Source organism: Aspergillus bombycis, assembly GCF_001792695.1.
Source record: "Aspergillus bombycis strain NRRL26010 chromosome Unknown contig00176, whole genome shotgun sequence".
In the NCBI taxonomy this organism is placed as follows: Eukaryota; Fungi; Ascomycota; class Eurotiomycetes; order Eurotiales; family Aspergillaceae; genus Aspergillus; species Aspergillus bombycis.
In genome coordinates this window covers 1-16,094 of record NW_019170178.1, presented here as the reverse complement: position 1 = coordinate 16,094, position 16,094 = coordinate 1, and the positions used below count along the sequence as shown (strand labels likewise).

The 16,094-nt window shown below is 45.9% G+C and overlaps 3 protein-coding genes across 3 annotated transcripts; 2 read left to right on the top strand and 1 right to left on the bottom strand.

The window, feature by feature from the left end:
* Positions 1–713: 713 nt before the first annotated feature.
* ABOM_011579 (putative importin 13) lies at positions 714–3,770 on the bottom strand (the record flags this gene model as incomplete). Its single annotated transcript, XM_022538707.1, has 7 exons — positions 714–821; positions 889–1,388; positions 1,498–2,863; positions 2,916–3,010; positions 3,188–3,402; positions 3,465–3,655; positions 3,708–3,770. 7 exons carry the CDS (start codon positions 3,768–3,770, stop codon positions 714–716), a joined length of 2,538 nt encoding a protein of 845 aa, XP_022383533.1.
* A 985-nt stretch (positions 3,771–4,755) lies between these two features.
* On the top strand, positions 4,756–7,140 carry ampp (aminopeptidase P; the record flags this gene model as incomplete). Its single annotated transcript, XM_022538706.1, has 10 exons — positions 4,756–4,831; positions 4,890–4,949; positions 5,046–5,211; positions 5,271–5,332; positions 5,387–5,608; positions 5,666–5,711; positions 5,770–6,604; positions 6,655–6,739; positions 6,790–6,834; positions 6,893–7,140. 10 exons carry the CDS (start codon positions 4,756–4,758, stop codon positions 7,138–7,140), a joined length of 1,845 nt encoding a protein of 614 aa, XP_022383534.1.
* A 545-nt stretch (positions 7,141–7,685) lies between these two features.
* ABOM_011577 (exocyst subunit SEC8) lies at positions 7,686–11,661 on the top strand (the record flags this gene model as incomplete). The annotated part of the gene is made up of 9 exons (XM_022538705.1): positions 7,686–8,106; positions 8,196–8,369; positions 8,427–9,412; positions 9,477–9,590; positions 9,637–10,077; positions 10,132–10,267; positions 10,321–10,466; positions 10,517–10,624; positions 10,678–11,661. The coding sequence occupies 9 exons, from the start codon at positions 7,686–7,688 to the stop codon at positions 11,659–11,661; spliced, it is 3,510 nt and encodes a 1,169-aa protein (XP_022383532.1).
* Between the last annotated feature and the right edge of the window lie 4,433 nt (positions 11,662–16,094).

Sequence of the window (16,094 nt, the reverse complement as noted above, 5' to 3'; positions counted from 1 at the left end):
AGTTTGCGGGGGGCAACTAAACAGAACTATATAAAGGGCAGCGCATTCAGCTCCAGCCATATTGTGGGCCTGATCAGAAGTCAAAGACCCATCTTTGGTGAAAGCGAGCCGAACATCGGATTCGGAGCAAGGAGCATCCAGATTGGTCAAAATTGATGCTGATCTGTACACCGCCCCAGTGGCTGGAGATCGTGCCTTATGACCCACTTTACAAAGAAGAACAAGTGGTTCTTTGTCTGGTGGTGTGTTATTGTAAGCGCTGGAACAATGCGTTGCCTGTCTTAATAGGCGCCATTATGAAAAGACAGGCACGAACGTGATGAATTGTGCCTGAGCCACTGCCCTATGAGGCACTCACACATCTGTCGCTGACATAGCCCTGTAGTGCATCTACATCAGTTTTTCGTGCCTCACTTTGGACTTGATAGTTATTTTTACTTGGACAAATCCAAACCCAATTCTTCGTATATGCTGCGTTGTCCACGTTGCGATAACTGTAACCCCTCGTATCTACCCAATATAATCGAAACCAGATCCACGGCATTTTACCCAGAAGGCACGCGTCAGTTGACTTGTCTGGGCTTTTGCGCCCCTGGCAACTAACAGTGACGCAAGAAAGCGCTGTCTCTCCTCGGGGGACACAGCAGGACTCTGGGTGTGATTCGTTTGATCATTACATACATCCGCTAGTGTTGTAGCGAGATGCGGACGAGCTAATCCTTGCTGTTTGAAGATGAGCCTTCTGAGCACCTCACAGAGGTGTTCAAGGTCGGAACGGGCACATCGCCCGGCGACCTGAGATACCAATATGCGGCATAGAGCTGGAATACTGTCTCTGAGCGCTCTTTGTACAGCTTCTTCCTCGTTAGGAAGGTTCAGCACGCCTACCCAGAATTGGGAGGCAGAGCGAAGGGGAAGTGGCTCCGGGCCTTGCAAGGAAAGGAGTGTAAAGTTTAGAATCGCTTGGAGTACTGGTGGACGCTGAGGGGCACCATCAACATGACCAGTTCCTGGCTGGTTGGACTCCTGAGGCACAGCAGTAAGAGTAAAAAGAAAGGGGTAATACTTGGGGAGCAGGCGAGTGAGGAAGTCGATGCCGCTGTTTGCAAGCTCAGGGTCGTAGAACTCTGGCTTCTCATGCATCCAGCAAAATGTTTCATATACATGGACAATCAGGGTAACAGTCTCTTCACGGATACGTTGTGGATGTGCACTGTGAGAGGCCAAGAACGCCGAGGCCGTACCCATAACCATATCTGTGCCAGCACTCCCTAACGGTATACTTTTCACGAAATTGACTGTCACCATCGGTGGAAAGACATAGGGACCACTGTTCTCGGTAAAGCCAGCCTTCAGTATATCGCATGCTGCTTCGATAATGGTCACGTCTAAGGGAAAGTCGGTCATAAGAAGCTGCATGCATTGCATTATTAGGTTCTGCGATACAGCCCCATTACCCGTATTCCAGAAGGTCGGTGGATAAGTCCCCGTTCCCACCGTCAAGAGCGTCTAAAACAATTTCACCATCTGTTCTGAGCCCTTTTCCAATACTTGCAACGCAACGGAGAACTAACTGACCGCGACAGCGAGCAGGCTCCACTAACCCGCGAGAGGCTTCATCTCGTGCCAGCTCTGCCTGCTCCTGGAAGAATTTGAGAATTCGCTCAAGGAGCTGAGCTTTCTCGTTATCAGTAGGTAAAGTTTGTATAATAGCAGCAATTCCCTCTAGAACTTTCTCCATGGTGGAAGCAGTGGCTGTAGGCTTGAAGCGAAAACGCTCAAACTGGTCCATAAATGCAGGAAGCTCGAATGTTAGAGCATTGCGGCATGATTTGCAAAGATGCGATATAGATTTGGATGCTACAGAAGCACATGATGCAACGTCCAGTGATGCGAAAAGGAACGTGAGTACGCGAGGAAGTAAGGCATGTGTGCGTTCAAAATATGACTGATATTGCCCAAGCATGTCCACTAGCGTCTGCCGAGGTTTGTCTGGAATCATTGCAACATCCCCTGTACATAACCGAGCAAATTCATCACAGAAGAAAATTGCGTTTAAACATTCATCTGCATGCTGGTTTTCGTCGACAGCTTCCGAAAGTTGAGCCATGCAGAATACTGCGGCCTCGAATGTTCTCCAGTCCTGCTGCACTAAAGATGATTTTGCTCGTTCCTGGAACACTTGAACTAACTCAACTCCTAACATAGGATAGATTGCTAGGAGGAAGTCGCAAACGTCACGGCGAAAAGCGCCAAACTCACTGCGATCATCATCACCCCATTCTTGTAGCTCCTCTGGACTCGGGTATTTGAGTTTCTCAAAGCAATCCATAGCTGCACGAGCAAGATTGCGTTTAGCAGGATCAATCCCTTCTTCATCTTCTGTATCCAAGTATATATCTTGGAGATCATCAGCAACTTCAGTCCACCACTCAAGGACCAACGGCGATGCTGAATCGTCCACTGCTGCATATCCAGGGGCTTTGAAGAGAGCGTGGAGAAGGGCCAGAACTTTCTCATGGTCAGGATTCAAGGGCTGGATCAAAAGCTCCCTTTGTTTGAGTGTTGCGTACGCTAATAGAAGTTCCAAGAATGTCATATTCTCATCTTCAAAATCGGCATCCATTATGGAAGCGATATGGGCCGTGCCAAGATCACTGATGATATATTCCAACATAGAGTAGACATGCTCCTGGCTAAATATACTGTCTCGCCAATCTATTAATTCGACCAGGACCTGCATTGCAGACTTTGATAAGCTGGGAACTTTCAAACTTTGAATCACATAGCTGGTGGCAGGAGCAAGCTGAGTGGCGCGTATCGTGTCGCGGAGTTGGAGTGCATTACGGACCAAGGCCCATGACTGAAGCCCTGACGTTAGACAAGTTTCGTTGGATAGGTGTGGGCATGCTTACTTGGTAGGAGTTGATGGCCTCGACGCCAGGAGCGCCATCAGATATAGAGTGACCGGAAGATTCTTGCTGCAGCATATGACGGAGAACGAACTCGACTAGAAGAAAAGCATGCTTGATATTTCCAGATGCCCGGTCACTGTCTCCATTTCGCCGTGACTCCGGACTCCATCTATTGATTTCCTCCGCCAGTATGTTAGAGAAGTATAATATGCTGACCACCTGCCTTTCGGACATGGCAGGAAGAACGGCATCTTGCAGATCAAAAGACTGACACTGCTCCTCAGAGATATGCTTTCCATTTGCTAAAGAAGCCGCCAGGTTCCAAATAGCATGATTCCAGGGAGCATTCGGCTTTAGGAAGATGGTTGCTAGACTGGAAGCCAACTTGCGTACCACCAGAGGGCGCTCTCCCCCATTTACTAAGACGACATAATGGTCAATCAGTCGCCCAAGAAGCTCTCGAGCCTCGTCTTCATTTAACTGTTGCCTACAGCCGACACCAGTAAGTCAGGATATTCAATCGTGAAAAAGGTATACCAGTTCACGTACCAATCCTGGTTAATCTTGACAGTAAATGTTAGGGCTCCAAAGAATCTCAAGTCAGTACTCTCATCACTGAGGAGATTATTAGCAATGAGCCATGCTTGGGGGCCTTTCTGGAGAATCTGCAGATGCTCCTGGATAGCTTTGATCTTTGCGGGGTTGCCGGTATTTGCTGGATCATACAGCTGAGACACCAGCTAGGCATTGTTAGAAATTGAGCAGGAAGTGGGGGTTATGAGACAGGCATACTGTCCTCGCCTCATTAATGAGGACCTGTACATCAGAGCTTTGGCCCGGGACGTCCACAGACATGGCCGAAGCACTTGCAGCCTTGCTGTAGTGGATAAGAAACGGGTATAGATTGGCCCAAACAGCTGGAAAGGGGCGTCACGTGCTGATAACACTACCGCGTAAATGTAAGGCGGTGAAGAAGTGGGATGGAGGGGAAGTTAAGGCAGTTTTTGACAAGAATGTGAGAGGGAAGGAGGACATCAGTCGGTATGTACCATGTGACAAGGGTTCTGGAGGATCTATATGGCGTTCTGTGCGCGTTCTCATGGAGCCATGTGAAAACCCTGTCATTTCCAGCCCATTCAACGACAGAAACTCCCGGGTTGCAGGAGGTAATTTGATGAGGAATGACACCAGCCAAAGAGACGGTTGGAGATTTATTCTCTTTTCAGCTGCAAGTAAGAAATGTAGCGTCTGTATTCTGATGTTCTTCCCGAAGATGACGGAATGTGGTCACGAACCTGTATTGTACAGTAATGGAGCCATGTAAAAAAAAAATAAAAAATAAAAAAAAAAAAAATGAAAATGAAAATGAAAAAGGCGGTAAATGACGGTAATTGTCGGGAATCTCTGCCGTAGGTAATGTACTCCGTAATGGTGGTCCGGTCCTACACCGGTGGTGCTACACTGCAGCTACAGCTCCTAAACCCAAGCTAATCATCTTGTTGGTCCATGCATATCTCCACGGCTGCCACTCTAACATTGCACACACGACCTTCTTAACCACCACAATTATACCTAACCCTCCATCTCCTCAACCCCACCTCGTCCTTTCGCAACCCTCGCAGTCTCGTGCAACATTCCGAGGGCTTGTACTTGTCGCCTGTGATTTTGGGACACCTTTGACTCGGGCAGCTGCATCCTTTTGTTCAGACCTCGCTCGTCGATGCTTTTTTCTCGCCCTCCAATTCGCTCTCCGTGCATATCAGCATTTCGATCGGCTCGCCAGTTACCTCTCTCTCGCCCAAGGTTCTTTTCTATCTCTGTACCGCGCTTTTCAGTCGATATGGAGACCGTGAACACCTCCGAACGTCTCTCGAGACTCAGAGAGTTGATGCAGGAACACAAGGTCGATGTATACAGTATGACATCATTCAACTGTGCTCGATTGATGTACTTCAATACTCACACTTCTTAAAGTTGTCCCATCCGAAGATAGTCATCAGTCAGAGTATATTGCTCCATGTGACGGCCGCCGAGGTTAGACTTACGTCCTTAAACCCTGCGTTTCATCTTTCCGACACAAACTCTCCGCTCCACTACCATCGGTCGCTGTATAGCTCACACTTGCCACAGAATTTATCTCTGGCTTCTCCGGGTCCGCTGGAACAGCCATTGTTTCCCTGAACAAAGCTGCTCTGTCCACCGATGGGCGATATTTCAACCAGGCTTCAAAACAGCTTGACAACAATTGGCAGCTCTTGAAGCGTGGTGTCGAAGGCTTTCCGACATGGCAGGAATGGTATGTTATATCGTGCATACACGATCTACTGAGAATCGTTGGACTTAGTGTGTGGTTAGGACTACCGAACAGGCCGAAGGCGGTAAGGTCGTTGGTGTCGACCCAGCTTTGATCACAGCGTGTAAGTGAATAACCTTTTCTTGCTAATCTTAATTCAAGAAGCTAAGTTTCACAGCTGGTGCCCGTAGCCTCTCGGAAACGCTCAAGAAAAATGGCGCGACGCTGGTGGGTGTTCAGCAGAACTTGGTTGATCTGGTCTGGGGCAAGGACCGGCCTGCTCCCCCGAGGGAGAAGGTAAGAGTCCATCCGGAAAAATATGCTGGGAAGAGCTTCCAGGAAAAGATTAGCGAACTCCGCAAAGAGCTAGAGTCGAGAAAATCGGCAGGCTTCATCGTTTGTACTGCTACCTGCCTACCTTACATCGAAGTCCTTGGTGGCTAACAAGTGATAACAGCAATGCTCGATGAAATTGCATGGCTGTTCAACTTAAGAGGCAGCGAGTAAGTTTATGGATAAGCCCGATCTCTGGATACCAATTTACTTACAACTAAATATCAGCATTCCTTATAATCCGGTCTTCTTCTCTTTTGCCATCATCACACCTACAACTACGGAGCTTTATGTCGATGCTGACAAGCTGACGCCGGAAGTGACAGCTCATCTGGGCCAAGACGTTGTGATCAAGCCATATGATGCTATCTATGCCGATGCGAAGGCCCTTGGTGAGGCAAGAAAGCAAGAAGCAGGAGAAACAGCCTCTAAATTTCTGTTGTCCAATAAAACTTCGTGGGCCCTTAGCCTTAGCCTTGGAGGCGAGGGACAGGTCGAAGAAGTCCGTAGCCCCATTGGCGATGCTAAAGCAGTGAAGAATGATGTGGAGCTCGCGGGCATGCGAGCATGCCACATCCGCGACGGCGCCGCGTTGATAGAATACTTCGCCTGGCTCGAGAACGAATTAGTCAACAAGAAATCGACTCTTGACGAGGTGGACGCCGCAGACAAACTAGAGCAGATCAGATCTAAACACGAACTGTTTGCCGGTCTTTCGTTTGACACTATCTCTTCTACTGGCCCTAACGGCGCAGTTATCCACTATAAACCGGAAAAAGGAAGTTGCTCTATCATCGATCCGAATGCCATCTACCTCTGCGATTCTGGTGCTCAATACCTGGATGGAACCACAGATGTTACCAGAACGTTCCATTTCGGACAACCCACCGAGCTCGAGAAGAAGGCCTTCACACTGGTTCTCAAGGGCATGATCGGTCTGGATACTGCTGTGTTCCCAAAGGGTACGAGTGGGTTTGCACTTGATGTGCTCGCCAGACAGTACCTCTGGAAGGAGGGACTCGATTACTTGCATGGAACCGGGCACGGGATTGGCTCCTACTTGGTAAGCAAGTCAGATTTTACGAGCTTTATAATATACTTATCAGGTTGTAGAATGTACACGAGGGGCCAATGGGTGTCGGCACCCGCGTCCAGTACACTGAGGTCCCTATAGCACCTGGAAACGTCATTTCTGATGGTATGCTACTTAACCTGATTCTATGAGAACGTGTCCACTAATCACAGCAGAACCTGGCTTCTACGAGGACGGCAAGTTTGGTATTCGGATAGAGAGTAAGCCTTCAAGTGACCCAGATTTTGACCCAAACCCAATACTGACCTGCCGTAACAGATGTTATTATGGCGCGTGAGGTGCAAACCACGCACAAGTTTGGCGACAAACCGTGGCTGGGCTTCGAGCATGTCACAATGGCCCCTATTGGTCGCAATCTGATCGAACCGTCTCTTCTCAGTGATGCTGAGCTCAAATGGGTGAACGACTATCATGCGGAGATCTGGGAGAAGACCCACTGCTTCTTCGACAACGATGAAGACACGCGCAGCTGGCTCCAGCGGGAAACACAACCCATCTCCAAATGAGCTAGCGAGTTGAAAGACCAGCGAACAGTAAACTATAATTGTTAATAGAACCCTTATAGTCTAATAGAAATCGCATAGATGTGTTTCTATTCTACCAATCCAATAAAAACCATTGAAATAGAATCATGTGTCTCGTTAGACTTGTACTATGTAGAATTCTCAGGAGAATCCATTTCATAGCGGAATGTGGCTGACTGGACGGGATTTAATGCATTTTAATGTGGAGAACCCGTGAGCCCACGACACCTTAGGTATAGCTGTCCCCCATGCAAGTTACTTGCCGCCTGTCGCGATCCCTTTGATCCCGAACATCTTGTTAGATTTACACTATACTTATCTAGCGCATGCGCTGTAACCTGCTTCGAATTTACCCAGTTCTATGTCTCGAGGACGATCATGATTGTTTTCTCCTGCCTGATTTCTCAACGTCATCGCTAAGCTCGCTTGCCGACTCTACGAAGCCCAGTTACCTTCCGTGCCCCATTACGAATCCTCTTAATTCTCCGCCCTGCATATCTAATACTCGCTAAACACAGACGTCTGGTATGAGTGGCCGAGGAGGTTACGCCAATGGATACGGGTACCCCGACACCAGCCGATATGACCACACTGATGGAGGTTATGGCAACAGCAACAATCTGGCTGTAAACGGCTACGGAGGAGGTGGACGAGAGCGTCGGCCAGGAGGCTATGGTGGATTTTACCCTGAGACGCCACAGCAGCCTGGGTTGTCGCCGTCCCAATCACCCGACCGACGCCGTGAACGACGGGATTGGGATCGAGATCACGGATATTCATCATCACGCTCACGCACACGAGAACGAGACGGGGACCCCGAGAGGAGGCTACAAAGTTCGTCGCGCGATGGCCGGCCTCAAGGAGACAATAGCCGGTTGCCAGATGGCAGCCGAGAGAAAGATCAAAATATCCCCAGTAATAACTCGGCTGGATCACAGGCTGTTGAAGGTTTGTATTTCATATTGCACGCCCATTTTTTTCTTCATTTTTTCAGATATCTTCGTTCTTCTACTAACTCTTACTCATGTTCATCACAGAAACTTTGCAGTCTATCCAACAAGAATGGGATCTCGTTGCCTCGGACGAATGCGTCCCAGTTCAAGTAGCTTTACAATTAATGGACACAAGTACATTGGGGAAAGCCGATCGCGAGCCCGAATTTTTAGATGTGCATAACCGAATTCAAAGGACCTTGAAATCTGTTGTCAACGGTAGGTCATCGCGAACTATCGTCTGCTATGGATCCGTGCTAAGAGAACTATTATTAGAACACCACCAGGGCTTTAACAGCTCAATTGGTACTTACCACAAGATTCAGTCAAGTATTCAAAGCTCCCAAGGCCGAGTTCGTAACTTGAAACATGCTCTGGAACAGGCTAAGTCGGGGTTACTGTCGACTAAGCCCGAACTAAAAGACTTAGCGACCTCCTCTCAGAAGTACGACGATATTATCCAGCTGTTTAGTCAAATCCAAGAGATACAATCTCTTCCAGAGAAGCTGGAGTCGCGAATATCCGATAAGCGATTCCTCGCCGCCGTTGAGGTACTTCACGATGCTTTCCGTCTCTTGCGGCGTTCCGAACTAGACAATATCGGCGCTCTCGCAGATATTCGCGCCTACTTCACTAACCAAGAAATATCACTTACAGATATATTGGTAGAAGAGTTGCACGATCATTTATATCTCAAATCCCCCTATTGCTCGAATCGATGGAAACCACCAACCCCGGAGGGGGAGAACAGCAGCGCAGGTCAATCCGAATGGGCTGGCGCATCTTGGGACAGACCTGTTTACACTTTCCTCGCGAAGCTGGACGCTTCGGCCCCTATGGTGGAGGATGCTTCTCGTAATCCAGAAGCTGACACGTTCTACTATATCCGACTCCTAATCGAAGCACTGAATAAAATGGGTCATTTGGATATCGCTGTCGACCGGGTTGAACAGCGGCTTCCAGTTGAACTCTTTGCGGTGGTTGACAAAACAAACGCGGAAGTCGACGCACGCTTTCCAAATTTGACTCGTGGCTTTGCAGAAAAGGAGACCAAGACAAACCTACCGACTGAAACAATCGAGAACCGCGGGCATGTCCTATCTGAGTTTCTGTGGACCTTGTATGCCAAATTCGAGTCTATTGCAGAAGGCCATCGCGTAGTCCATGATGTCATTGCAGCAATTGTTGAACGTGAAGGCATTCCTAAAAGCAGCTCTCTTGCAGGGGGTTTCAAGGAGCTGTGGAAACTCTACCAAAGTGAGGTAGGTAGTTGGACATGGCCTCCTTGGCAGTATCTTTGTTGCACTAACCTAACTTATGTGACAGATTCGATCACTCATGCATGATTATCTAGCAACTGATGGAGAGTCATCCCTCCGACCAGGAGGTGAAGACGACTCCAAGCGCCATATTTACTCAGGCTACAGAGACAAGAGCAAGGTGTGTAGAACTATAGTTTACCGTGTACCATCGCTTACGGTGTTAGAAAATGTTCAAACTGTCCGAGACGGATGGGACGACGGAAATGAAAGCCGAACAGAATGAATTAGATGAAATACTCCGCTCTTCTGTCCCAGGTCTGGTGTCGAAGACAAGACAGAAATCTACTCCGAACGGGAATTCGGATTCCAAGCAAGGAAATTCAGGAACTGGTCATAAGATTCTTATCGAACCAAGTGTATTCAACATGAGTATCCTTCTTCCACCTTCGCTCTCTTTCATTCAACGCCTAAAGGAAATTGTACCCGTGGATTCCGATATTGCTATGAGTACTTTGACTTCCTTCTTGGATGACTTTATGGTCAACGTGTTCCTCCCCCAGCTTGATGAGACGGTCACAGATCTCTGTATGCTGAGTTACATTACACCAGATGCATTTACAGAAGATCCCCAATGGTTGGCAGTGTCTCCGCGTCCAGTCTTCAAGGTAGGCTATTAGCATCCCAATCCACTGAGGCTTCCTTGACATTGAGTGCATTAGGGTACGGTTAAATTCATGTCCATTATCCGCGAGTTCAGTAAAATGCTGTCTAGTATCCCCCATGACCAAGCATTCACACAGCTACTGATCACACAAATCGTGAATTATTACGATAAATGCTGTGGGTGGTACAGAGGTAAGGACCGAAAACTATACTTCTTGACACTCTTATCTGATCTGATATATAAGCCATCGTGACCAAAATCTCACCTCGTGACAATGGTGAATTCCGACTCAAGGCCGCTGCACAATATGCCAAATCGGGTGACATCCACGATGTAGTCAGTGAGCTATGGAAAGCAGAAACAAGTAACAAGGAAGAGCTCGTAGATAAGGTGAATATGATTCTTAGGGAAGGATGCAATTGTCACTAACTACTTCTCAGGAAACTAACCTTCTCCTCGAACGTACAAACGAAGTACCTTTGGAGCCGTACGATATCATCTCTGATCCTAAAACCGTCATGGCTCTCTCTCTTCTATATAACAGCACAGTGAGTCGACCATTTGTATCTGTATCTCGATCTTGTTACTGACACTGATCAAGCAATGGCTTGCAAGCCATTTATTGAAATTGCGCCAAGTTACGCAGCCATCATCTGAACCACGACGCCCACAAGAAAGCGGGCCAACAAACCGCAGATGGACCTTGATTGGTGCTATGGTACCAAAGCATGAGGGATCAAACCAACCAGTGTACCTTCCCTTAAATCAAGAAACTGCGACTGCGTTCGATACTACTATCGAATCGCTGCGCGATCTTTCTTCAACCGCACTTTTCGCTTTACACATTGACATTCGGTGCGGCATTATTCATATGCTCACGAGGACCATGGCTGGCCCCAACCCCAGTAATAATCGCCATTCCGAACCTACAACTCCCTCTCCCAACTCGAACATTACTTGGTGGCATATAGTTCTGAACCAGCCAACGTCCGCTTCACCAACTGTACTTGAGCTAAACAATGATCTAATCTCTTTCGATACAAACATCTCTTCGTATCTGGGATCAGCCGAGCGCTGGTATATCACATCAGGACTGGCCAGGTTTATTGATCAGGTATTTATTGCGCGTGCCCATCTTATCGGCGCGATGAATGAGAACGGGGCGCTGCGACTTCAGTTGGACGTCCTCGTCCTCCAGCAAAACCTGAAGAACATCATCGTTGATCCAGCTATGGATACAGATGAGGGAGAAATTGCTCAACGGGTATCTGAACAGCACTGTGAGGTTGTCGCTCTTCCGCGTAGTGCTAAGTTCTTGGACTGGTTCCTAGAAGGCGCCGAGAAGGCTCTCGACTACGCAAAAGATGAGAAAGAATCATTTGCAACGCAACCCGAGAAAGCTTTGGCTGCTGGCAATGGCGAGCCATTTACCTACGAAGAGCTCAGGATCCTTGTCGATCTATGCTTCTCAGATATTCTCAAAGGACCTAGAGGTGCAGAGAACCGGGAAGAGTTCATGGCTGCAAAGAAAGCGAGCGCAGACGCGCTCCTAAGGTTGAATGAGATAATGTGGGATTCTAGATAGTAGGGCCTCGACTTTTTCAACGAAGGACTTATTAATTTAAAGGAAGAGAGCTGTCCGACAGCTACTACATGCCAATCTTACAATTGTTATATTAGCCCTCTGTGCGCTTCTTACGCACTCGGTGTTTTGACCGTCGTTCCAGGGCTGTGAAACAGCCAAATTCCAGGTTTTTAAAGGCAGTGCGTTTCCTAATATTAATGGATCGCATATGGTCCGCTAGATAGAAAGAATTCTTCCGCAGTTTTCCCTAATGCGGAACCTTTAGTTCAGCCATATAGTAGGTCCTTTGTCTGCCGAGTGGCCTTACTGTTCGCGCCTGATTCTGATTATTCTTAATTAGCCATCGTGCACGACAGCAGTGGGTGTTTGTGTAGCAATCCGACATCGCACTGTTTATCCGTTTAGCACTACTTTGTCAAAATAGAGAAGGTATGCGCCAGTAATCCCGAATGGCATTTACAAGTGTCTGAACTCCTAGAGTGGAGAAATATTGGAACTTATTACGGAGTGAAGGCATAATAGTTTGCTTTATATAGGCCTTGACTTTCATGCAATTTGAGTGAATAGTAAGTATATACTACTACCAACATGGATTCAAACACAGCCCGAAAGGGATATTTATTTTATTTAGACCTCATGCTAAACTAACTTAGAAAAGCATAATACACTGTATTTAGGATACTGTAGATTAGACTTTGAAAAGCTATAGAGACAGAAATTCGAAGTCAGGATAAAATACAGAATAAATAAATATATATACTTAGAAATATAGTTATATGGTGTTAGACTTGAGTAATCAAGTAGCATACAGAAGCCCTGGAAAGATACCTAGCTACTGAACAATAAACATACCATTTTTAGGGTCATGCTAAACTTACCTAGAGTAAAGAAATTGATAACAATGGGCCAATAAAACATTGCATATTAATATAGATCCATCATAAGTATAACACAGTTAACCCGGAAATGACCAGACTAAGATGTAAACAGTTCCTCCATTGGAGTCCATCTGATGGACTCCATCATATGCTGCATGTCCTGAGTTCCTGATTCCTACCATATACATGATCTTTAAAATCATACTGAATAATCTTTTCTACTACACAATTCAATCAAGGCAGATTATGACTGGAGGCAAATGTTTTGTAATTTGTAAGCATTTAGAGAAAAGCACATTGAATTTGCGCGTATGGTAGCAGATCTGGAAATCGGGCATACAGGATATAAGGAGGAAGCTATATTGATTTATCAAATTTCAGGTCATTGTAGAAGTAAAATCCGGTGTACCTACTACCTAGTATCCCTCAAGTAGCTATATTCATATTGTCGAACTACCACCCTTCGACCTATGCACATCCAGTATGACATGACCTAAAAATCCCAGATAATTTATTTCATGATTGGGTATACCAAAGTCTAAATCCGCTTAAGGCTAATAGGAAACATAGCACAAGGCTTGAACAGGCCTCGAGCTTTTAGACAGAGCAACAAGGTCTAAAGTGTAGAGTTCTAGAGTGATAACCAGCTGAATCATTGATTCAAGCGCTGAAAAGGGAGAGATTCTGCAAATAGCTTGGTGGAATAAAGCCTATAGTTGACCTGATAGAGCCAATAAATGATCTAACCGGGGCGAGCAGGGTGTCTACCGAGTGTCCTGGGGATGAATAATAAGATATATATACTAACTCTGTGCAGTCTAAGTGCTTGAGGTAGCAGTCTATCTATCGCTCGATACACAATATTTAAGATATGGAACGTACAAGGGCAGCATAAAAGGTGTTCCCTTTGGGTCCTTTCCAATACTTTCTACTAAGCAACATGTATAAATTAATTGGCTATTGATAGAAGTGTTTGAGTGCAGTAATAACAGTGCCCAAGGCCCTAAGCTCCAACTACAGGCTATGTTGAGAATCTACCGGGAGAAAATTGGAATGGTTCTGCTTGTTGAAGATCTAGGGCTATTCATATTGGGCATATCAGAGCACAAAGGACAGAACAAAAGACCACGAGCATTAGGCCTGCATCCGCCCACCTAAACGGAATCCACCGTTAGTTAAACCCCTACCCGCTACCCGTTGGCCACTGCTGAGTGAAATAGAGAAAGTAAAGGTCCTTTATTGGCAAGTTCCAAGGGTTCCCTACGACTTAGTGGTGCATCAAATTTTAAGCTACCCATTGGCTCTCATTGGCTTTGATGCCCGGGACATTTAAAAAGACCCGTATAACTTCTAGCAAGGAGGAATAGTGCATGGACCTTGAGTAAGTTTTAACTTTGGAAGCCGATGAATTGCCACTAATTTGTTTAGTGTAAAGTGTTTATTGCCATATCAAGTGGATCTTAGCGGTGCTCATTTCTTTTGTTGACAACTTGATAGTGCATATCTCTTCACTTGTTCTCTCCCTAGGCTGAGGTCTTGTTAGGATGCATATAGCTACTTTGATAAAATTTCCACCGCTTAGAATGCAATCGGAATACCACAAGTCTGTCAATTCCACCATGGTTCAAATGACTGCTCTTAATGTAGCCTTCTCTACATATGGCAAGCGCATTCAAGTTGTTCCAGAATACTACCACTCCAACCAATCACAAGCCCACAGCAAGCTTTTAACTGGTATACTGCCCACGATCAATTATGCACTGGGGTGTAACCAAAGAGACCTAGACCGCCACGGCCCATGGGTGGTTGGCTTTACCAATCAATCGAGAGACTTGGGGTAACGGGGGATCTACTATAGGAGGTAGATAGCCTATTAACTAGGTAAGAAGAAGGATATATAAATTATATAATGAATATTAAAAACTAATCCTTATCTCTTGTTTTTCTTTTAGCTAGCCCCCTCCTTTTGAATAGTCTAGGGACCTCCCTCTTCCGGTAGAATTCTATTATTAGAAAAAAGACTGTTTAGACAATGGGAACCCTTAATCTAGCTGATTTAATAAAACACCAGTTACCAGATATACTGTATAAAGAATCGGACTCCGGAGAATCCCTTGTACATTCAGTAGCCCAATTTATATCAGAACCGTAACACTTAGTGCATTATAATTTACTTCTATACTACTAGGAACCCAGGAGAGTAAGTTCCTCGGAATCTTGCCGTTTTACATAGATCGCTAATGGATGATAGGCTACAGCCTAGCGATCCCATTTATCATAGATTGAAGGATTTAAATAAGAAACATAATAGCATCTCTTCAACCCCCGATGGTCTAGTTGGATATGGCGTCCGGCTGTAATAGAACATATTATAGGATTTACCTTGGTACCGGAAGGTCGCCGGCTCGATTCCGGCTCGGGGGACGAGATGCATAACTTTTTGCTTTTGATCTAAGCCTATCGATTTAGTCGGCAGATCCTCCCCGATCGCAGCTAGCGAAAGCACAAATTAATCTCTTTATAAGTTTACATAACAACTATTCATAAGGTCGACAATTTCTCTAAAAACCTCAATGGACTGTTTAGTTAGTTAGAGGTGGTGGCACTCGGCTGTAATGGAGCCTGTTATACAAACGAGGGGTCGCCGACTATAATGATAATATTATCTTTTGTCACTAATTAGAGCCGAGCCTGAGAATATATATTTCGATAATACTAATGCTTTCTGTCACAGATTACATGGTGATATGGCCTGGTGACTGTGCAGTATACTCCTCTGCATGTACGACTCAGCTACGGAATGGCGATATCGGAGACTGGAGTCTATATCCGCTGGCTTTACAATAACGTATAGTTGAATATCTTCTCTACTAGAGTCCTAAATGGCCCCTTTAGATATAATTTGATACTGTAATTAGTAGTAGTAGAAGAAGAAGAAGAAAAAGAAGAAAACAAAAATTAGTCTTTCTGTTCTCATATCATCTACTTCTTATCCCTAACGTCTCCTTGCCTAAGTATCCTTGCCTAGTTGACTGTGTGACTGTGCCTTGACTGTCGACTCGACTATCCCGGGGAGTCGGGGATCTGCTCTGCATATCAGATGTTCAGCTCAGCGGAGAAGACTTCTAGCTAACTATAGGCTTTTGGTCTAATTAATAGCTTTATAACTATTTGATGTTGCTTAAGAAAGGACCCTAGAACAGGTATTATTCTTAGATTTTCCCGTTCAGCCTTTCTATCTGGGTCTGGCAGCTGGCCCTAACCCTTGTCCCTATTCTACTTGGGTACTGGCCTATGTTAGAAGATATTCGCAAAGTCGTTTTATATTTATAGATTGAATTTACCAAATATAGCACATCTCTTCAACCCCCGATGGTCTAGTTGGATATGGCGTCCGGCTGTAATAGAAATTATTATAGGATTTACCTAGGTACCGGAAGGTCGCCGGCTCGATTCCGGCTCGGGGGACGAGATACCTAACTTTTTGGTTTAATTTGAGTCTGATAATATATTCTACTTATAAGTCTAAATTCGAAAACCAAAACTAATCTCTTC